Source organism: Aulonocara stuartgranti (genome assembly GCF_965226115.1).
Source record: "Aulonocara stuartgranti genome assembly, chromosome: 3".
Lineage (NCBI taxonomy): Eukaryota > Metazoa > Chordata > Actinopteri > Cichliformes > Cichlidae > Aulonocara > Aulonocara stuartgranti.
Window position 1 is genome coordinate 61994707 of NC_138941.1, and position 22637 is coordinate 62017343.

The 22637-nt window shown below is 44.1% G+C and overlaps 2 protein-coding genes across 2 annotated transcripts in view; one reads left to right on the plus strand and one right to left on the minus strand.

The window, feature by feature from the left end:
- Positions 1–22637, minus strand: part of LOC309695479 (low affinity immunoglobulin gamma Fc region receptor III-like) — a 92343-nt gene that overhangs the window by 4985 nt on the left and 64721 nt on the right. The gene's annotated exons all lie outside the window — the stretch shown is intronic.
- LOC309698671 (low affinity immunoglobulin gamma Fc region receptor II-like) overlaps positions 5741–22637 on the plus strand; it is a gene marked incomplete at both ends in the record, with an annotated part of 32561 nt that continues 15664 nt past the window's right edge. The window contains 2 exons of the mRNA XM_082521269.1: positions 5741–5941; positions 6418–6478. Coding sequence (XP_082377395.1) covers positions 5741–5941; positions 6418–6478 — 262 coding nt within the window. The remainder of the gene's footprint in view (positions 5942–6417; positions 6479–22637) is intronic.

Genomic DNA, 22637 nt, shown 5'->3' on the forward strand with positions numbered 1-22637 from the left:
ACCAAAAAAGGTTCTTCTATGGCATCAGTCTAAAGAACCACTTTTGGTTCCAGTTGGCACCTTTATTTTTCTGAGTGTAGAATAATACCATCAGTAGTCAACATTTGAAAACTAGCCTTATTACTTTGACCACCCCTTTAACATGTATCCTTTTGTGCATGTTTTAAATTATTTCACCTGTTCCACAATCTTAGTTTTGTGTAATTACATCGTAGAGGTGGGGGGATCAGTCCAAATATCATTAGTACCATGCTGGTGCTAGGTGACTTGTTGTTCCTAGGATATTTAAAAGCAATATCATAAAGTTGCTCAGAGGCACACAAAGTTGCCTTTAAAGAACTGAGAGCTGATGGGATTTACGTTCAGGCAAGCTGTGGGGGAGAGATAGGATCCATTTCAATGACATAGTTCTAATATTATTGTAAGTTTTCTACCTTACAGACTGTTGTTGTGGCACCCTAATCCCTAATAATCCCTAATATTTTGAGGACCCATACAGCTCAGTTTCTCATACACTGAAATGAAAGCACAGAACAAATAAACAATTGAAGATAAACAAGAAATCATGAAATAAATTTATAGACCAAACTTTAGACTCATCAAAGTAGCCACCTTTGGCAGTGATAACAGCTGATGATGACTCTAACCAATCTCACAATCTACCTTTCTTTCCTGACTTGCTGTTATTCCAGGAAATAACGTACCTATCCTGAACACTAAACACAGCATTCTTTCTACAATAGAAATCAAATATTCTTCAAAAAGTTCTTCCCATATCTGCTCCAGAGGTTCCCATGAATGTGGCACCTGCAGGTTGCTTTGCCTTCTCTCTTCTGTCCAGTTCATCCCAAACCATCTCAATGGGGTTTAAGTCTGGAGACTTTACTAGCCACTCCTTGTTTTCAAGCTTACCATCTTGTACCTTTTCCCTGAGGTAGTTCTGGCATAGATTGGAATTATTTTTTGGGTCATCTTCTTGATGTAGGATGAACCCCTGACAAATTATAAATTATTATAAGATTTGGGGAAACCTGCATTCAGCTGAGACTGAAGAAGTAACTTGATGAGTGATGAAACGTTTCTTCCACTGAAAACCTTATGTCGAGATGAACAGAACTTTTTGGGATTTTAGAAGTATACAAATACTGCAGACAGACCCATGTCATGTTGGTAACAACACCAATAAATCTTGACTGATTGATACCCAGCTTGATGCCATTAATTAGCCTGACTTAATATCAGGGTAAGTGAAAAAAGGAAAGATACCCTAGGTATGGTGAACTTTCTTTGTAATACAGGGCAGAGAAAATGATAGGTAAGGTTTGGTTTTTTTTGAGTTGCATGCTAGAGTGAATCCGAAAAGGCTGATTCTGTTCATCTGGACATAGCATTTTCAGTGGGAGAAATGTTTCACCACTAATCCAAGTGACTTCTTCAGTCTCAGCTGACTGTAGGTTTCCCCAACCTCATAAACAGTGCATTTGCACAATGACTGAAATTAGCACTACTGAATGAACAATGGGCTGGGAGGTCAGTTCCTTGATCATTAGTATGCAAATTCTCATCAACATTCATCAACACCTACCTACACCTACCTATTAAGGCTGTTGATCAACAACCACTGATCAATGGCCATGAGTACCATTCACAGAGAGTTGATTGAGCATGCATCAAGACATCCTAGAGTGAATGAACTCTAGTTCAATCCAAGGACAAACATGTAGATGAAAAAAAATCACTTAAACTGTGATAGAAGAAATGTACTAACCTTCTTTTGTTGTGCAGCTCTCAAGTGAGATCAGAACTGCAAAAAGAGAGAGAGAGGGGTTACTTTAAAAAAAAAAAATACTCTGCTTTGATACCTCAGAGCAGGGCTCGCTAGCGATTGCAATTATTGCTCAGTCTGCAGTATCTTTCCCAGAACAAACACCATTTGCAAAAAAACATACTAAAAATAAACCAAGCACAACAAGAAGTCCTGAGAAAGCTGTACTATGTTGCAAAGAGTAAACTACCATTGGCAAAATTTAGCAGTCTTAGCAAACTTCAAAGAGCAAATGTCCTAGATCTTGGTTCCACTTGCCTCTTACCCATGATTTCAGTGGTAATTTCAAATTCAGGATCTGACATGTTCAGACTGATTCATGTTCTACACAGTTCTTACAATTTCATAGAAAATTCTGTTCAATTAGAACCAAATATTTGAGTTGATGATTATAATTTTTATACAGTTGTTGTAATATGTATTTTACCTATTTTTTGATTGTTGTTTTGTTTCCTTTACAATATTATACTTCAATGTATAATATTGTAAAGGAAACAAAACAACAATCAAAAAATTGTTCTCTTTTTTTAATTCGGGCTATTTAAATTTATTTTGGGCTACCAAAAACTGAAGAGTGCCTGCCCAAAGGGCTACCAGGGATGTTGAAATTTTGCGAGCACTGCAGAGTGTATGAAACATAGACTGGTGTTAGTTTGCACCATAGGTGCTTCAGACTGGAAGGAAGCAGCAAACCATGCTCTAATGTACTAATGGCTCTAATGGTTTTAAGCACAGGTAAAACTGTTTTAAAGACTTTACTTTCTTTTGTGTTTATAGTTATATAAAACATACACATTCCAATATATTTTTTGTTTGTTTGAGCTTCTTTTCCTTCTTCCCTGCTAATTGTCACATCATCAGTTACTCTTTCCATCAAAGAAAGAGTGTAAGTGCCCCTGAATATGCCCATTAATCTGACTCCATCTTAATTCCCCAATGTAGTTACATAACAATCTACTGTCATTTAAACAGCTGTCTTCAAATCATAGCCCAGACATAAAGAGAGACTCAACTTACAGAGCAGCCACAGCAGAGATGTTCCATCCATCATGCTGACTAACATTATTAATGTTAAGTCTTTGCTGAGTTGACATCTGAGGACAACCCCACTCCACCCCCCTTCTTCCTGTCTAGCTGCTTCTTTTCAGTGTTTAGTGGTTTCCTGTTTACAGTACAGAGTCTCTCAGAAGTAAATATGAACAGAGATGCAACAATGTGTTACAAAAAACACAACTGCATAAAAAACTGCATGCCAAATTATATTAATTTAAGGGTAAAATTCCTCAACATATTATTGTAAATACTTCTCAGCATCTCACTGTAGCACACATTTTTATTAAAATATACCTAGGATCTGGAAAATTCCCTTTGCACAACTTTGCACAAGGCATAAAGTATATCATGCCTTTCTAGTATAAATGGAATGCAATGTAAAAATTTATAAGAAAGTCCTACCGCTATATCAAATAAATAGGCAGATATTCCCCATTTTGTCTGCAGGCAGTCTTTATCCTTCAAGCTCAGGTCTTCTACCAGAGGCCTGGGAGCTTGAGGACCCTGCGTTCCTAGGACTGTGCTCTTCTGTTCTTCCTGGGATCTGCTGCAGCCACTCACCCAGCTTAGGGATCATTGCCCCGAGTGTTCCGATTACCACTGGAACCACTGTTACCATCACCTTCCACATCTTCTTAAACTGTTCTCCCAGCCCTTGGTACTTCTCCAGCTTCTTTTGTTCCTTTTTCCTGTTGTCATTCGGTATCGCTGCATCCTATCATGTATTTGGATGCCCCACTGGATCCTAGCTCACAACCATGGTCAATGGTAAATTGACTGCTTTTCTACTCTGAGCACTCAAAGCACTTTACACAACTTGCCTCATTCCACAAGAACTTCTTTCTATGCTCTTTCTAAGCACTTCCTATTTAACATTAATCTATTGGATAGCAAATCGGGGCTAGTATCTTGCCCATGGGGCGTGTCCCATTTTGACCTTGGGACTTCCAGGCCATGCTCGGTACAGATGTTCCTGTATATTGTATTTTTCGGACCATAAGGCGCACTGTCGATGAATGGGTCTAAGGTTATAAGGCGCATTAAATGAAACAAAACAGTCAGAAAAGTCAAACTTTACTCAACTCATTCTTCTTGCTTCCTCCACTTCCGTACCATTGATTCATTAATGTTGAATTCTCTCACAGCTGCTCTATTCCCATGCTGTTGCAGTATATTAATGACTAACCTGGCATTGTTGATGGATTATCTCAGTTGGCTCTTGTACTTGGTGCTTGTTCCTTTGCTTCCAGGATTAGTGCCTCTGTGCTGTTTTTGAGTCCAACTTTGTTGAAACCTTGGCTGATTGTGACCACACTTGTTTCACACCTTAGCTTGTGTGATTAGGCAGAGGATCAATAGGGGGCCCATGACCCTCTTAGGGACACTCCCATAGGGCTTAAAATCTGGGACTCTCCACCATTTGCTCTTAGAACTGAAGAAGCTTCCCAGATGAGAGGTGAAAAGTCTTCAAGAAACTTAGAGAAGTCCAGATGCTTTTCTTTACAAGCTCTTTAGACTATGATGACCTGGATGATGGAGAACCTTCACAGAAAACCAAAAATAAACAGTCCCATTTCTCTGAAATGACATGACTGCCCCATTATGTGATCCAAGCTGTTGAAAAAGATGTGGGAATTAGCTTTTTGCATGATCTGGACCTGAGATGATTCTAAGGATCATCAATAGCTTGTTGAAGATTGAAAGCATATAAAGCCACCAAAAAAGGCAAAACATATCCAAAGATTGGGAGTATTTTGACATCTTCCAATAATAACATAAAACTTCTCAAATCTTAAGATGGCGCGGCCACATCCAGACGCTTTCCTGACCGCTCCGCTCAGACTATGCACCTTTTTAGTTGTTCACTAATTTTTCGCTCTGTTTTACATCCCAAAATCTTCTAGTTTTATGGTCTATGACAGCAGATCACTTCTAAACATCAGTGACAAGGTTGCACATGTAATCTTGGACACTTTTACACCTGACCCACCCTGGCCTCCCGAGAAAGGCACAGCCAACAATGGTCAGGCTGCTCACCCGAGGCAAAGAACAAAGAAGCGCCGGGGTAAACGTGCCGGCGTTCGGTACAGACTGAGACAGCGGACGCATCGGGCACCACCGCCCAGCCTCCTACTGGCAACGTACAATCGCTGGAGTACAAGCTCGATGACCTAAGAGCAAGAGTCAACTTCTAATGTGACATGAGAGACTGCAACATTCTGTGCTTCACGGCGACATGGCTGACCCCCACCATGCCAGACCAAACCTTAACTCCGTCGGATTCATTCTTTGTGCTCCATGCGGACAGAACGGCAGAGTAAAAAAAACCCCAAAGGTCGAGAAGTGTGTCTCATGGTTAACAGAAAGTGGTGTGACGCCAGGAGCATTTTTGCTCTCTCTAGTGGCTGCTCGCCACATCTGAAATTCCTGAGCATTAAGTGAGCCCTTTGTATCTGCCCCGTGAGTTCACCTCAGTCACCCAAAGCGGACACATGTCCGAACTACATGATGTGCTGAGTTCGTTTCAAAACAAGGACCTGGGCGCAGCTCTCATTGAGAGGAGTCTTTAATAAAGCATACCTTGGACAGGTCATGTTGAACTTCTAACAACATGTCTCATGTCCGACGAGGGGGGATGAAAGTTTTGGACCATTGCTACACGCCATACAAGCAGGGCTACAAAAGTGTTTCACACCCAGCTTTTGGGAAGTCTGACCACAACACCATCTTCCTCATTCCTCAGCATAAACAAAACATATGGAAGGAAGAAGTAACCACGAGGGAGGTGAAACGCTGGTCTGCCCAATCAGAAGCTACGCTACAGGATGCACTCAACGACGTAGAGTGGGACATGTTAAGAGCATGTGCAGTCGACAACAACGAGTTTATGGAAGCAGTAAGCTTTGTCAACATGGTAGCAGAGGAGATTATCCACACGGCGAGAGTCACCACATTCCCTGGGTGGACAGATCGATCCGCGCTGCAGTGAACGCCAGGACTGCCAGCTACAATGTGGGTTTCGCCACTGGCTACGAAGCGGCCTCATACAGCGTACAGCACACGGTAATGGGAGTGCGTGGAGTCTCGTTTCCACCAGGGCGATACATGAAGCATGTGGCACGGACTACGCACCATTACGGTTTACAAAGCCAGGGATACTGCGCCAACCAACGCCGACTCTTCATTCACCAACGCTGATCAAATTCTATACCCGTTTTGAGGTTAATGTCACAAAGCTGAGGGATCTAGGACTCAACAGCCATCTGTGTGCATGGGTGTTTGACTTCCTCACTGGCAGCACTCAGGTGGTGAGGGTGGGTAGGTGCGTTTCCGACAGCATCACCATCAACACGGGAGCACCACAGGGATGTGTCCTCTTGCCACTGCTCTACTCCCTCTATATTTCAGACTGTGTGGCCACCCATGGCTCCAACACCATTGTGAAGTTTGCTGATGACCCAGTGGTGATGGGCGCCATCTCCAACAACGATGAGGCGGCTTACATTGATGAAGTGAAGAATCTGGCATCGTGGTGCCAGGATAACCACCTCCAGCTGATCGTCGGCAAGACCAGCGAGCTAGTGGTGGACTTCAGAAGGAGTCAGCACAGGGACTACAAGCCCATTATCATCAACGGAGCTCCAGTGGAGAGGGTGCAGTCCTTCAAATATCTCGGTATCTACATCTCCTCAGACCTCACATGGTCTGCCCACATTCAGATACAGTCCAAAAAGGCTAGGCTGCGCCTGTACCACCTCCGACAATTGAGGAAGTTTAGGTTCTCTCCAATGATCCTCAGGACTTTCTATGCAGGGGCTGTGGAGAACATCCTCACACAGAACATCACATCCTGGTTTGGGAACAGCTGTGTTAAGGACCAAAAAGCTCAGCAGAAGGCTGCTGCAGGATTGCTTTCCCCCCCTCCAGGACACCTATACCAGGAGATGCTGGACTAGAGCAGCTCAGATACTGAAGGACCCAATCCATCCAGGCCATAAACCATAACAACTCCAGGAGAGTAGAAAAGCGCTATGAGTCCATTTACCATTTATGTGGATTGATGGGACGTATGTGGTTTCCCTCCTTCTTCTGGGTGCAACACACAGCAATGCACCTGCTGCTGATGGCTGGTGGGCTGCTTTATAAGGAATCAACAGAGAGAAACAGAGAGAGAGAGAGAGGCAGGGATTTCTTTTTTTTTATTTCTAAAAAAATATGTTTATTTCTCATTAGGTAATCGATATATTACCACACTCGTAATATTGAAATGTAACACAAAATCAATCAAAAAAAGCACAATATATCGAAAAATTACATCAACACCTGCCTAAGAACCTCAACATTCAGCCCTTCTCTCACCTTCCTCTTCCTGCTCATATACACTGCCATTTTTGCCTGTCCTAACAAAAGATTACGCAGCTGGCATTTGTTCTTCCTAAGACAAGTAAATGTAAAACCACAAATAAAAAGTAGTCAGTGTACAACCTTCCCCACATCTACTAAAGATAGCTTTTAGAAGCACAAACAGAGCCGAGAGGCGAACACATTCAGAAAACAATGAAACAGGGTCTCCCTCTGCTCACAGAATTGACATTTATCTTCCACAGCAGCGTTAGTAACAAAAACAAAAGAGTTTACACCAACAATGCCATGAAGAATTCTCCACTGCAAGTCTGCATGTTTTTTTAAATTTAAAATTCAAATTCAAATTTTAAAATTCAAATTTTTATTTGTCACGTACACAGTCATACACAGTATGTGCAGTGAAATGCTTAGACAACTGCTCGTGACCTAAAGAAAAAAAAGGAAAAAGCTATGAATAAGATAGGAAATAAATATGAAAAATTAAAAAGTGTAAATTTAACTAGGAAGGAATAAAATATAAAAAATTAAGGTTAAAAATGAAATAACTGTACAACACAAATTAGAATGAAGGGTAAATTTAACTGGGAAAGAATAAGATAAAATATATAAATTAAAGTTGAAAATAAAATAACTGTACAACAAAATACACAATACACAGTATAGAACTATATAAGAATGTATGAAGAAATATAAATAAATAAATAAATATATATATATATATATATATATATATATATATATATATATATATACACACAATAACAGCAGCTGTACAAGTATTAACTGGAAATGAAGAATATAGTGACCAGTGTTGTGCAATCCACATTATGTCTTGTGCAGTGCAAATATGCTTAAAGTGATTTAAGTGATGAAGTGATAACAATGTCCAGAATGTCCAGTGTGTGTGTAAGAACTATATGTGTGGGTCAGTACTGTGTGGTGGTGTGATTGAGAGACCGTATCGCTTGCGGGAAGAAGCTCCTCCTCAGTCTCTCTGTGTTGGTCTTCAGGGAGCGGAATCGCTTTCCTGACCTCAACAGAGAGAACAGTCTGTTGTTGGGATGGCTGAGGTCCTTCACGATCTTCCTGGCCTTGGTCCAGCACCGCCTGCTGTAGATTGAGTGCAGGTCAGGGAGCTCGGAGCGGATGGTGCGCTCAGCTGACCGCACAACCCTCTGTAGAGCTCGTCTGTCCTGCATGGTGCTGTTCCCGAACCAGGTTAAGATGTTTCCCGTCAGGATGCTCTCTATGGTGCACGAGTAAAAGTTCCTGAGCACCTTGGAGGGCAGTTAGAAGTCTCTCAAGCGTCTGAGGTGGTAGAGACGCTGACGGGCCCTTTTCACCACAGTGTTGATGTGACAGGACCATGACAGGTCCTGCGTGATGTGAACTCCGAGGTATTTGAAGCTGTCCACTCTCTCCACTGGGCACCTTGTTGATGACAGGGGTCTGGTAGTTCCTCTCCTGCTTAGTGCTGAAGTCCACTATCAGCTCCTTTGTCTTACTGACGTTTAGAAGGAGGTTGTTCCTCTGGCACCACTTCTCCAGATTCCTAATCTCCTTCAGGTAGGCCGTCTCGTTGTTATCAGAGATCAGGCCCACCACGACGGTGTCGTCAGCAAACTTGATGATGGTGGTGGAGCTGGTAGTGGCCACACAGTCATATGTGTACAAAGAGTACAGCAGGGGCCTCAGAACACACCCCTGGGGGGCTCCAGTGCTGAGAGTGGTGGAGGCTGAGACATGTCCGCCCATCCTTACTGCCTGTGGTCTGCCAGTTAGGAAGTTGGAGATCCACTGACACATAGATGAGCTGAGTCCCAGATGCTTCAGCTTGGTGGTGAGTGTGGAGGGAATTATGGTGTTAAATGCAGAGCTGTAGTCTATGAAGAGCATTTTAACATAATTCCCCCTTCTAGTGTCCAAGTGAGTGAGTGATGTGTGGAGGAGATGAGAGATGGCATCGTCTGTGGAACGATTTGGACGGTAAGCGAACTGTAGTGGGTCCAGTGTGTCTGGTAGTCAGTGTTGGGGAGTAACGGAATACATGTACCGCCATTACGTATTTAAAATACAAAATATGAGTAACTGTATTCCGTTACAGTTACCGTTTAAAAAGGTGGTATTCAGAATACAGTTACTTTGTTGAAATAAATGGATTACACGGCGGTACTTTCCTGTTTCATATTGTCGCGGGTCAGGACTGTTTGGGTTTTGTTTGACAGCTACGTTCTGTCGTTCCAGGCGGCAGCGTTACGGTTGCCATGGTTACAGGGCGACGCTCTCTCTCTCTCTCTCTGCGATTGTGTGTTTCCTGGGTGAGAGAGCGCCTTTTCGTTGTTGTTGTGCTAAGCTAACGGGCAGAATGCTACAAGCATAGCTCTAAAGAATGTAGCATCATGGGCAGTATAGTCCGTGCTGCAGGGAGAATGGACTGCCATACACGTTATGTGTCTGTGAGCGCGAGGAGGGAGAAAAAGGGGAGTGGAAAGGTACAAGTTGTCATCGAGGAAAAACGGGAGCTGGAAGCATGTAAATATAATAATAACCACTTCAGCCAAGAAGAGTGCCTGACGAGCCCAGTTGCAAGTAAGCTATTAAGACTCGACTGTACACTGTGTTCGTGTTTTCCTCCGAAAACAATAAGTTCCGTTGGAGCAGTCTTTCAACGCCTCTCTCTGTCTCTGGCAAGCAGAGTTGACCCACACAACAAAGTAAAGCTATTTTTCGGCTACGAGCCGACAGGGACCCCGCCGTATTAGTCAGAGGTCCCTTTACTACAGTTCGGAGTCGCGGACCTTCAGTAATAGTAATAAATCACACAGCAATAGTACATTCATGTTGTTGTAAAAAGCATGATAATATATTAAGTAATCCAAAGTATTCAGAATACGTTACTGTCATTGAGTAACGTAACGGAATACGTTACAAAATACATTTTGGGGCATGTATTCTGTATTCTGTAATGGAATACATTTTAAAAGTAACCTTCCCAACACTGCTGGTAGTGAAGAAATGATGAAGTCTCTGACCAGGCGTTCAAAGCACTTCATCAGTACTGAGGTGAGGGCTACAGGGCGATAGTCATTGAGAGAAGTAGGGTGGGGTTTCTTCGGGACAGGAACAATGATGGACTCTTTGAAGCATGTGGGGATCACCGACTGAGATAAAGAGATGTTGAATATCTCAGTAAACACAGGAGCTAGCTGGTATGTGCAGTCTCTGAGGATACGACCTGGGATGCCGTCTGGTCCTGCTGCTTTCCTGGTGTTCACTCTCTTGAAGGCTCTCCTTACTTCATGCTCGGAGATGACGAGAACGTTTCCGGTGCTGGCAGTATCTTCCTGTCTGCAGCCGTTAGCGCCGCTAGCACTAGCATTGTTGCAGTCCTTAGCTGCAGCCTCGAAGCGAGCATAGAAAGTGTTCAGCTTGTCTGCCAGAGTCACGGCTGCGTTTGTCATACCGGTTGTTGGTGCTTTATAGTCCGTTATTGTCCTTAGTCCCTGCCACAGGCTCCAAGAGTCACTCTGTTGGAGTTGTGACTCTAGTTTCCTCCCGTAGCGCTGCTTCGCCTCTTTCACCGCCCTCGGCACGTTATATGATGCGGCTTTGTACGGGTCCATGTCCCCCGTCGTGAGTCCCGTGTTGTAGGCAGCGGTGCGGGATCTCAGAGCGTCGCGGATGGTTTTATCCACCCACGGCTTCTGGTTGGGAAACGTTGTGATAGTCTTTGTCTCCACGGTATCATCCGCTAGTTTCCCGATGAATCCCACAACCGCTTCCGTAAACACGTTGACATCATCATTGGAGCTGTTTCTGAACATGCCCCAGTCTGCGTCATCGAGTGCGTCCTTTAACGCGGCCACCGATTGATCAGTCCAGCGCGCGACCTTCCTCTGAACCGGAACTTCCTGTTTCAGCCTTTATTTGTATTTTGGCATGAGGAAGATGGCGGCGTGATCGGATTTGCCAAACGGAGGGCGGGATTGTGTCTTGTAGCCGTCCGTGATCATAGTGTAGCAGTGGTCCAGTGTCCTTTCACCTCTGGTGGGGCAGGTGATGTGTTGATAAAAGTTCGGCGCTGCGCGTTTGAGGTTGGCACTATTAAAGTCCCCCGTCACAATAAGCGCAGCGTCCCGGTGTTGTGTATGGTGCTGTGTGAGTGCCTCATGCAGCTCGCATAAGGCGGTGACCGTGTCCGCTTGTGGTGGAATATAAACGGCACTTACAATGACCGATGTAAATTCCCGAGGTAGATAAAAAGGACGACACATGATGGACAGTAGTTCCAGATTTGGTGTGCAGGAGCGTGTGAGAGGAACAACGTTCGCACTGTTGCACCAGTTGTTGTTCACCATTAAACACACGCCGCCTCCCCTTGACTTCCCCAAGTCCCATGTCCTGTCCATGCGGTGAACCGAGAAAAACTCGGTGGGCTGGATGGCGTGGTCCGGCACCGCTGGGTTCAGCCATGTCTCGGTGAAGCAGAGGAGATTGCAGTCCCGAATGTCTCTCTGGAACTTTATCCTGGCCCTGAGGTCATCAAGCTTGTTCTCCAGTGACTGGACGTTGGTGAGCAGGATGCTAGGCAGAGGTGTGCGGTGTGCACGAGCTCTCAGCCTGTTCCTGACGCCGGCTCACTTCCCTCTAGGCCGCCGCCGCTTCCCTTTGTTCTCCCTCAAGATCTCACTCGGCCAGCTCAGATCCGGAGTTAAAAACTTCGAATTGTGAGTACATTGTATACCAATAGAAACAAGAGTGTCACTGTCATACCTAATGTACCCAATGGTGATGATTTTGCCGATTTAGAAACACTGAAAACTAACTTAAAAAAATAAAGACAAAGAAAAAGTGGTCGGAGCAGTCCTGACGGCAGCCGACCTCACCGGCGCCATTTCCCCTAATTTTCATGAGGGGAGGTTTGTAAAAGGATCTCCATGCTGTTTTGAGGTCAGGTGCTAAGGAGAGATGGGTCCTCCACACCGTCTCATTGCGGCCATTCAGCTTCCCTTGATTGAGAGTTTTTACCAGCAGCCTATACAAAGTTTTTCCAGAGGCCCCCTCCAGGGACACTCCCGCAACATCCACATTATCCAGTAAAGGACCAAAGCAGTTCTTAAAACCAGGAAACAGTCTGATGGAAGGATAAGGATCTAAATGATTTGGAAACAGAGTGCTGTCACAATAACTTGCCAAATGTGAACACTCAACTCCACCTAACTTGCGTTTCCAATGATCCAAAAGCTGACCAACAACTCGAGTAGACCTTATCCCAAGCTGTCCAGCGAGTCCATCCGGATTATCCAGCCGAGGTCCAGCCAGCTCTACCACCCTCTTCAGAGGAAAGACTTGTGCAGCGTGGAGCCGTCTGGATAAAGTAGTCGTACCCCAGACAGGGCAATCCAGCAAACTGCCAAACAATACAGGTTCTTCCAGCAACCAGTGCAGAGATTCCACTTGCTGTTGCCTCCCTTTCCTCAGCAGAACCCATATAGAAAAAAACACTCTTGTAAAACGGTGGAAGAAGTGAAGAGTTCAGCTTGCTTGAGTCCATCAGAAACAGAGATAAATCCAAACCCATATGACCAACCTGCTGAAGAATACAGCACGATACCCTCCTCCATACTAGATATGGGGGTCCTGTAAGCAGCCTCTGAATAAAATGAAAGTGAAAAGCAGCCCCTCTACTGGCCAAATGGACAAGACCTTGTCCACCTTCCTCTCTAGGGAGAAAAAGGACACTTTGAGGAATCCAGTGCAACGTATCCCAAAAAAAGTCCACCAGGATCCTTTGAATGTTAGACAAGAGGGTAACTGGGGGATCAAAACAAGTCAGCCGGTGCCGCAGAGCAGAAGAAAGCAGATTATTGATAAAAAGAACCCAACCTCTGCATGACATGTTAGGTTAAAGCCACCTCCATTTTGAAAGCTGACCGTTGACTTTATCCACCACATTTTCCCAATTCTTCTGCAAAAAAAGTGTCCTTGCCTAAAAACACCCCTAAATACTTAAGCCCACCCCTTCTCCAGATTAAACCTCCAGGCAGACTGAGCTGATCCCCCAGCTGACCTATCACAGTTACAGCCTCACTCTTTTCCCAGTTTATTTTTGCAGAAGAAATACAACCAAAAAAGAGAAACTGTCACGGTTTGCCGGGGCAAGCCGTGTGGAGTTGGAGAAAGGACCCAAAAGGCGGCAGCTCTGGTGCAGGTGAGTATTTATTTACAGGAGTGGGTACAAACAGCAATGGTGGGTGAACATGAAACCGGAAACCTAAACTGGGTAAACTAACAACACAAACCAGAAATGAAGATGCAGGGAGATCCGGGGAAATACACATGGAGAGATGCAGGGAGACCGAGGGGAAACAACACAGACAAACCAGCAACTACCATGACAGAAGACACAACTTAAATACACTCAGAGAACACAGGGAGATTACACACAGGTGGGGAACACAGCTGGGAGTGATTACATGACAAGACTAGGGAGGCAAACTGAAAACACTCACATAAGACGCAGACCTTCACAATAAAACAGGAAACACATACACGCAATGACATAACCCACCAACTTAACACAGACTGGGGGACACAGAACATAGGAACATGAACCATGAAACAGAGGAGTACAAACACCCAAGGCAACCAAAACCACAGAATACTAATAAACTAAACATAAACACGGAGTCGCAGACTCCGGACCATGACAGAAACTGTGTTCTCTGAAACCTAAATATCTTTCTGTGAGTTGATCAGGACAATTAAATCATCGGCATAAGCTGACAACTTCAAAGATACATTGTATCCAGGGATATAAACACCACACAAGTCCTGTCTTAATTTGTGAAGCAAAGGTTCAATTGCCAGGGAATACAGCATCCCTGACAAAGAACAGCCCTGCCTCACCCCCCTCAGAACACTGAACGGACCACTCAAGACCCAATTTATTTTCAGTACACTCGTAATGTCACGGTACAGAACCTGAATCATTGCTTCAAAACCTGGGCTGTGTTTCCAAAAGCAGTTAAAGTGTGCCACAAATATTGGTGTTCAACCTGGTCAAAAGCTTTTCTTGGTCAAGAGAAATGAGACCAACATCTATGCCCAAAGAGCTAGAGAGGTCCAAAACATATCTAATCAAAGTGACATTATCACTTATCAGCCTGCCTGCCATGCAATACGTTTGGTCTCCATGAACGACAGAAGCCATCACGTCTCGAAGTCTGGTGGCCAGGACTTTGGAAAACTCTTATAGTCTGTACAGAGTAACGAGACTGGTCTCCAGTTCTTCAAATTGCGTAGATCTCCCTTCTTTTGCAGCAGAGTGATGACCATCCTTCTAGAGCTCAGAGGCAGCAAGCCTCTCTGCAGACTATTCGTGACAACCTCAAGAAAATCCTCACCCATCACAGAACAAAGGCTTTTGTAGAACACAACAGGAAGACCATGCCAGGAGTTCTACCAATCTGAAAACTCATCAGAGCAGTATGAAGTTCATGCGAAGTTGGCTGAACCTCCAGTTTTTGATTGGCTTCAGCCGCCACCCGAGGGAGTCCCTTGAAGAAGCTATTGCACAAACTGGTATTTTCTGAGAAATCACTCTTAAAAAGGTCATTTTAAAAGCTGACAGCAAACTTCCTGATCTCAGAAGGATCTGAGATTATTGAGCCACTGTCAGAAATTAGAGAGTGAACAATTTTTCTTTGCCCATTCTTCTTTTCCAGTCCACAGAAAAAGTGAGATGGGGCATCCATCTCTGTGACACTGAGGAAACGTGACCTGACCAAAGCCCCTTTGGCTGTCGTGTCCAACAGGTCAGCTAAAAAAGCCTTTTTGGATTTGGGGGAATCTAAAATCCCCCTGCCAAACGCTGCAGTTCTACCACCTGAGTCTATAGGTCTCTCATAGATCTGGTTATGTCCCTAGTATTGAGGACACCCTCTGGACCTACTTATTAGCAAAGATTTAAATATCTCTAACATTGCTGATGTGATATAATGATATTGCATTATCTGATCATTTCTGCATTTTATTTGAAAGTACCATCTTAGCCAAAATATCTAATCAGAATAAGGCCACTCAAATAAAATTCAGCTGAAAACTTTAAACTGATCTACACTTCTACCTCATTCAAATCACCAACATCCACCAAGACACATTCAGTAAACAAACTGACAGATGATTTTTTTTTGTCCAAAATCTCAGACATGATGTACAAGATTGTGCCATTTAAGGTTAAAACTGTCTCTAGTAAAAAGAAAACTCGTCTCCAGGTTCATTGCGAGATATACAGTGGGGCAAAAAAGTATTTAGTCAGCCACCGATTGTGCAAGTTCCCCCACCTAAAATGATGACAGAGGTCAGTAATTTGCACCAGAGGTACACTTCAACTGTGAGAGACAGAATGTGAAAAAAAAATCCATGAATTCACATGGTAGGATTTGTAAAGAATTTATTCGTAAATCAGGGTGGAAAATAAGTATTTGGTCAATAACAAAAATACAACTCAATACTTTGTAACATAACCTTTGTTGGCAATAACAGAGGTCAAACGTTTACTATAGGTCTTTACCAGGTTTGCACACACAGTAGCTGGTATTTTGGCCCATTCCTCCATGCAGATCTTCTCGAGAGCAGTGATGTTTTGGGGCTGTCGCCGAGCAACACGGACTTTCAACTCCCGCCACAGATTTTCTATGGGGTTGAGGTCTGGAGACTGGCTAGGCCACTCCAGGACTTTCAAATGCTTCTTACGGAGCCACTCCTTTGTTGCCCGGGCGGTGTGTTTTGGATCATTGTCATGTTGGAAGACCCAGCCTCGTTTCATCTTCAAAGTTCTCACTGATGGAAGGAGGTTTTGGCTCAAAATCTCACGATACATGGCCCCATTCATTCTGTCCTTAACACGGATCAGTCGTCCTGTCCCCTTGGCAGAAAAACAGCCCCATAGCATGATGTTTCCACCCCCATGCTTCACAGTAGGTATGGTGTTCTTGGGATGCAACTCAGTATTCTTCTTCCTCCAAACACGACGAGTTGAGTTTATACCAAAAAGTTCTACTTTGGTTTCATCTGACCACATGACATTCTCCCAATCCTCTGCTGTAACATCCATGTGCTCTCTGGCAAACTTCAGACGGGCCTGGACATGCACTGGCTTCAGCAGCGGAACACGTCTGGCACTGCGGGATTTGATTCCCTGCCGTTGTAGTGTGTTACTGATGGTGACCTTTGTTACTTTGGTCCCAGCTCTCTGCAGGTCATTCACCAGGTCCCCCCGTGTGGTTCTGGGATCTTTGCTCACCGTTCTCATGATCATTTTGACCCCACGGGATGAGATCTTGCGTGGAGCCCCAGATCGAGGGAGATTATCAGTGGTCTTGTATGTCTTCCATTTTCTGATGATTGCTCCCACAGTTGATTTTTTCACACCAAGCTGCTTGCCTATTGTAGATTCACTCTTCCCAGTCTGGTGCAGGTCTACAATACTTTTCCTGGTGTCCTTCGAGAGCTCTTTGGTCTTGGCCATGGCGGAGTTTGGAGTCTGACTGTTTGAGGCTGTGGACAGGTGTCTTTTATACAGATGATGAGTTCAAACAGGTGCCATTCATACAGGTAACGAGTGGGGGACAGAAAAGCTTCTTACAGAAGACGTTACAGGTCTGTGAGAGCCAGAGATTTCCCATGTTTGAGGTGACCAAATACTTATTTTCCACCCTAATTTACGAATAAATTCTTTACAAATCCTACCATGTGAATTCATGGATTTTTTTTTCACATTCTGTCTCTCACAGTTGAAGTGTACCTCTGGTGCAAATTACTGACCTCTGTCATCATTTTAAGTGGGGGAACTTGCACAATCGGTGGCTGACTAAATACTTTTTTGCCCCACTGTATAAAGAGAGGCTGAATATCAATTAGCTCTCAAGGATGCAAGGGAATCATTCTTCTCTGAGATTATTCACAGAAACAACAATAATGCTAGGACATTATTTGCTACAGTGGAGAGATTATATTAACTACCACAATTATGCAGATGATACTCAACTTTATATCTCATTGCCACCAGGTGATGTTGAACTAATCTAAACCCTTAACCCTTTACAACCGGTCAGAGCGGGCACGTTCCGTTTTGTGCAACTACTTTTAAAGCCTTGTTGAACTGCAACCACGTAAGCTAGCGCAATAATTTTTTTTGCATGTGAAACCGGAGGAGTTGTACTTACATCTTATGCCATCAGTTTGTCCTAGGTCACGGTTTCCTTTCACATATAGCTTTGCAAAAACTGCATAAAAAGCGCTCGCAGCAAAAAAAACCCCCATAATATTCCAGAAACACCCTTTGCCGATCCGATCAGCTGTTTGTCACACTTCCTACGTCCATCAGCGTGAACTATCGCATGTCCGCCATTACCTGCCCGAAACCAGAAGTGACGTCATTTTCGCGGAAATGTAGTTTTTTACCATCAGGGCCTCATGAGCCTATACTGGTGTTTTTAAAAGTTATGTTTGACTTTATGACTTTCTGTGTCGTTTCTGGGATGCTTAGGACTAATATTGCACTGCTGGAAATAGTTTATTTTGATGCATATGCTGCTTTTTTGCAAATTTGCACTATAATATTTATTTTTGTTTTTCCTGCAATGTATAGAAATTGGTGTATTTCAAAAACAAAACTATAAAGACACGCAAAATAAATTTCTTGTGGTGGGAAACTATTTTGTGCAACTTTTTTGTATTTACAGTTTTGAGGGATAAGCCTCTTAAATTTCTCTAACTAGAAATATATGTTAAAAAACAAAAACGATTTTCAATTTTTTTGTAGTTTATTGCACTTTTTTGCAATTTATGTAATTACTATGCATGTGTAGCCGGATGGGCTACTCGCCCTTCTTTTTCTCTCTCTCTCGCTCGCTCTACCACCCTCGCTCTCTTTCCGCTGCACTCACTCCTTGTATCATGTGATTGGGTTAATTAGGAACCCACCTGCATATTGATTACAGGGTGGTGTTTACCTGTATAAAGGGAAGCCGGTTTTTTTGTTGGATCATTCCTCCCGAGCTTCTGGTGCGATACAGCAGTAAATGCTGGCCTATTGGTTAATTTGTATCGGTTAATTTACCGATACAATCGGATTGTGACTGCTACAGCGCGGCTGTTTCTCTTTCTTTACTCCAGCTGTGGTGAAGAGACGCGTGAGTTGCGTTCACCGTACAGCACAGCGCCTCCAGTCTTGGGGTAAGCACGCTTATATTATAGCTGCTAGTATTTGTAAATTAGAGACGATTAAGGTTATCTTTGCCTTTTTTGTTTGTAGGGTTTGATTGCTGCCGCACCTTCTCAGGGACCAACTGCCTGATTTTTAAGCAAAGAGTCGAGACGCCTGCCTAGCTGCTGTCTTGTCTTATCTTGTTTTTATTAAGTAGGCTTACCTTTTTTTTTGGTTCGCCTGGTGTTCTTCTATTTTATTTTGGACTGTTGCTCGTACCCACGCTTCTGTGATTGGGCTGAAGTGACTCTCTGCCCGAGTGTCGTGGTGGGACTCTAAATCGCCTGGGTTGCCGGTCTCAGCCGGTGGGGAGCCAGACCAGCCTACGTCCGAGAATAATTATTACCAGCACGAGTGGTAGTTTGACCCGTGGGGTATAAGCCTTTCCTGTGTGTGTGTGTGTGTGTGTGTGTGTGTGTGTGTGTGTGTGTGTGTGTGTGTGTGATTTCTTTTATTAAAGTGTGTTTTAGTTTTTTTATGATCTGTAGCGAGCCTGACGCTCAGTGTCCTTTTATTCTTTTAATATATTTTTCTGTGTTTTATTTCAGTGAACGGAGGACGAGCCAGTGGCCCTGGGACCTCAGGTGGTGGGTCGTTTTCACACTTTCTTTTGTACAGCACTGGGTGAGCTGCAGTGATTCTTTTTGTGTGATTTTCTTTTGGTTCCACGGCTGCTGGTAAGTCCAAGTTACACGATTGTTTTATTTTTACTGTAGGACACTGTCAACAATGACGCTACATCTTGACTGTTAATATTTCCTTTATTTTTTTCTATGAATAAAACTGTTTTAATATTGGAAGCCAAACTGCCTCAGTGTGCATCCTTGAATCTGTGTGGACTCCTTTTATTCCTTTTATCTATTTTTCTTAAATATATTTCCTGGGGGTGCAATTCCCCTAGGTGGCGTTGTCAAGTTTATTATTTTGTTCATAACCCCGCCGACCACTTGGTCACACATGCATATTATTAAAATTTAGGCTGTAATGGTTGTATTGATGTATAGCAACTTGAAATGCTCCCAAAAATGGCTCTACAACATGTAAAAATATAATATAAGCTCTGGCGGACTTGGTTCTATGGTAGGTCTTAAAGGGTTAAAAAGCCATCTCGCAACCCAGCAGACTTAGCTAATTATCGGCCAATCTCCAACCTTCCTTTCATATCAAAAATCCTTGAAAGAGTACTTGTCAAACAGCTAACAGATCATCTGCAGAGGAATGATTTATTTGAAGAGTTTCAGTCAGTTTTCAGAGCTCATCACAGCACAGAATCAGTTTAAGTTAAGGTTACAAATGATCTTCTTATGGCCTCTGACAGTGGACTCATGCTGCTCTGTGCTTGACCTTAGTGACCTTAGCACAGCGTTCGATACTGTTGACCGTAATATCCTATTAGAGCGATTAGAACATGCTGTAGGTATTACAGGCACTGTACTGCAGTGGTTTGTATCATATCTAATAGACTCCAATTTGTTCATGTAAATGGAGAGTCCTCTTCACACACTAAGGTCAATTATGGAGTTCCACAGGGTTCAGTTCTAGGACCTATTCTGTTTACATTATACATGCTTCCCTTAGGCAGCATCATTAGAAGACATAGTATACATTTTCACTGCTATGCTGATGACACCCAGCTCTATCTATCCATGAAACCAGATAACATACACCATTTAGTTAAATCAGAATCAGAATACTTTATTGATCCCTGGGGGAAATTTTTTTTTGGTTACTTTTGTTTTTTTGTTAAACTACAGGAATGTCTTAAAGACATAAAGAGCAGGGTGGCTGCTAACTTTCTGCTTCTTAATTCAGATAAAACTGAGGTTACTTTACTCGGCCCTGAAAATCTTAGAAATATGGTATCTAACCAGATTCTTACTCTGGATGACATTACCTTGGCCTCCAGTAACACTGTGAGGAACCTTGGAGTCATTCTTGACCAGGACATGTCCTTCAACGCACACATTAAACAAATATGTAAGACTGCTTTCTTCCATTTGCGCAACATCTCTAAAGTTAGAAATACCCCGTCTCAGAGTGACGCTGAAAAACTAGTTCGTGCATTTATTACTTCCAGGCTGGACTACTGTAATTCATTATTATCATGATGTCCTAAAAACTCCCTGAAAAGCCTTCAGTTAATCCTGCAGCAAGAGTACTGACAGGGACTAGAAAGAGAGAGCATATTTCTCCTGTTTTGGCTTCCCTTCATTGGCTTCCTGTTAAATCTGGAATTGAATTCAAAGTCCTGCTCCTCACCTACTAGCTCTTAAATAATCAGGCCCCATCTTATCTTAATGACCTTGTAGTACCATATCACCCTATTAGAGCACTTCGCTCTCGCACTGCAGGCCTACTTGTTGTTCCTAGAGTATTTAAAAGTAGGATGGGCGGGAGAGCCTTCAGTTTTCAGGCCCCTCTTCTGTGGAACCAGCTTCCAGTTTGGATTCGGGAGACAGACACTATCTCTACTTTCAAGATTAGGCTTAAAACTTTCCTTTTTGCTAAAGCATATAGTTAGGGCTGGACCAGGTGACCACGAATCCTCCCTTAGTTATGCTGCAATATGCTGGGGATTCCCATGATGCATTGAGTTTTTCCTTTCCAGTCACCTTTCTTACTCAGTATGTGTTAATAGACCTCTGTGTTAGGGTCCCTGGGTCGTTGACCCAGTGTTTTGTGTTTTTGGTTCTTTGATTTTGTTATTTCATTATATTCTAGCTTTGCTTTACGGGTTTTAGGATTATTCTTAGTTAAGGTTCTCTGGGTGGGGTTTGGTTAGAGTTTCAGTGTTTTGGTTTTCTGTCTGTTCCATAGTTGCTGTCTCCCCTGTCTGCTGTATTCCCTGCCCTGGTCCCACGTCTCTGTTCCCTTTGTTATAGTGCCTGCCTGTGAGTCTGTGTTATGTTTCCTGTTTTACTTTGACAGTCCATGTCTGATGTTAATGTGTCTGGTTTTGCTTCCCCTTGTCTCGTTAGGCCTGATTTGCCCCAGCTGTGTTTCCCTCCTGTTACCCATTCCCTGATTGCTCCCTCTGTGTATTTAAGCCCTGTGTTTCTTTTTGTCTGTGTCATGATCTACTCGCATTTATGCTGTGTGTTCCGTCTGCCTGGTCATGTAAGTTTATTTGGATTTTTTGATCTTTGTTACGTTTTGCCACTTTTTGCCATCCAGCAATAAAAAGCTGAGTTTGAGTTACTTTCTGCCTCAGATTGTCTGCACTTTGGGTCCTTCTACTTCCACTCCTACCTGCACACAGCCTTAACCTGACACTCTGTGCATTGAATCGTATATGTTATTAACCTGTCTCTCTTCCACAGCATGTCTTTCATCCTGTTTTCCTTCTCTCACCCCAACTGGTCGCAGCAGATGGCCGCCCCTCCCTGAGCCTGATTCAGGTTTCTTTTTTGGGTTTTTCCTTCTCCTCCTTGAAGCGCTACCTTATCGTGGTGGAGGGGTTTGTGTGTCCCAGGGATCCCAGGGGCTATGTTGTCTGGGGGCCTTTGCCCCCTGGTAGGGTCTCCCATGGCAAAATTGGTCCTGGGTGAGGGACCAGACAAAAAGCGATTCAGAAGACCCTTATGAAAAGGACATCGAGGGAACAGTTTACCCTGCCCGGCCCGGGGAGGGTGCTCGTGGGCGAGCGCCTGGTGGCCGGGCCTTAGTCCATGGGGCCCGGCCGGGCACAGCCCGAAGAGGAGACATGGGCCCATCCTCCCGCAGGCCCACCACCCGCAGGAGGCGCCATAGGGGTCGGGTGCATTGTGTGTCGGGTGGCGGCCAGGAGCGGAGGCCCTGGCGGACTGACCCCCGGCTGCCAAGACTGGCAATAGGGACATGGAATGTCACCTCTCTGGTGGGGAAGGAGCCTGAGTTAGTGCGTGAGGTCGAGAGGTACCGGCTAGATATAGTTGGGCTCACCTCTACGCATGGCTTGGGCTCTGGAACCAGTCTCCTGGAGAGGGGCTGGACTCTGTCTCAGTCTGGAGTTGCCCCTGGTGAGAGGCGGCGGGCTGGGGTGGGTATTCTAATATCCCCTCGGCTTGCTGCCGGTACGTTGGGGTTTTTCCCAGTGGACGAGAGGGTTTGTTCCCTGCGCCTTAGGGTCGGGGAACGGGTCCT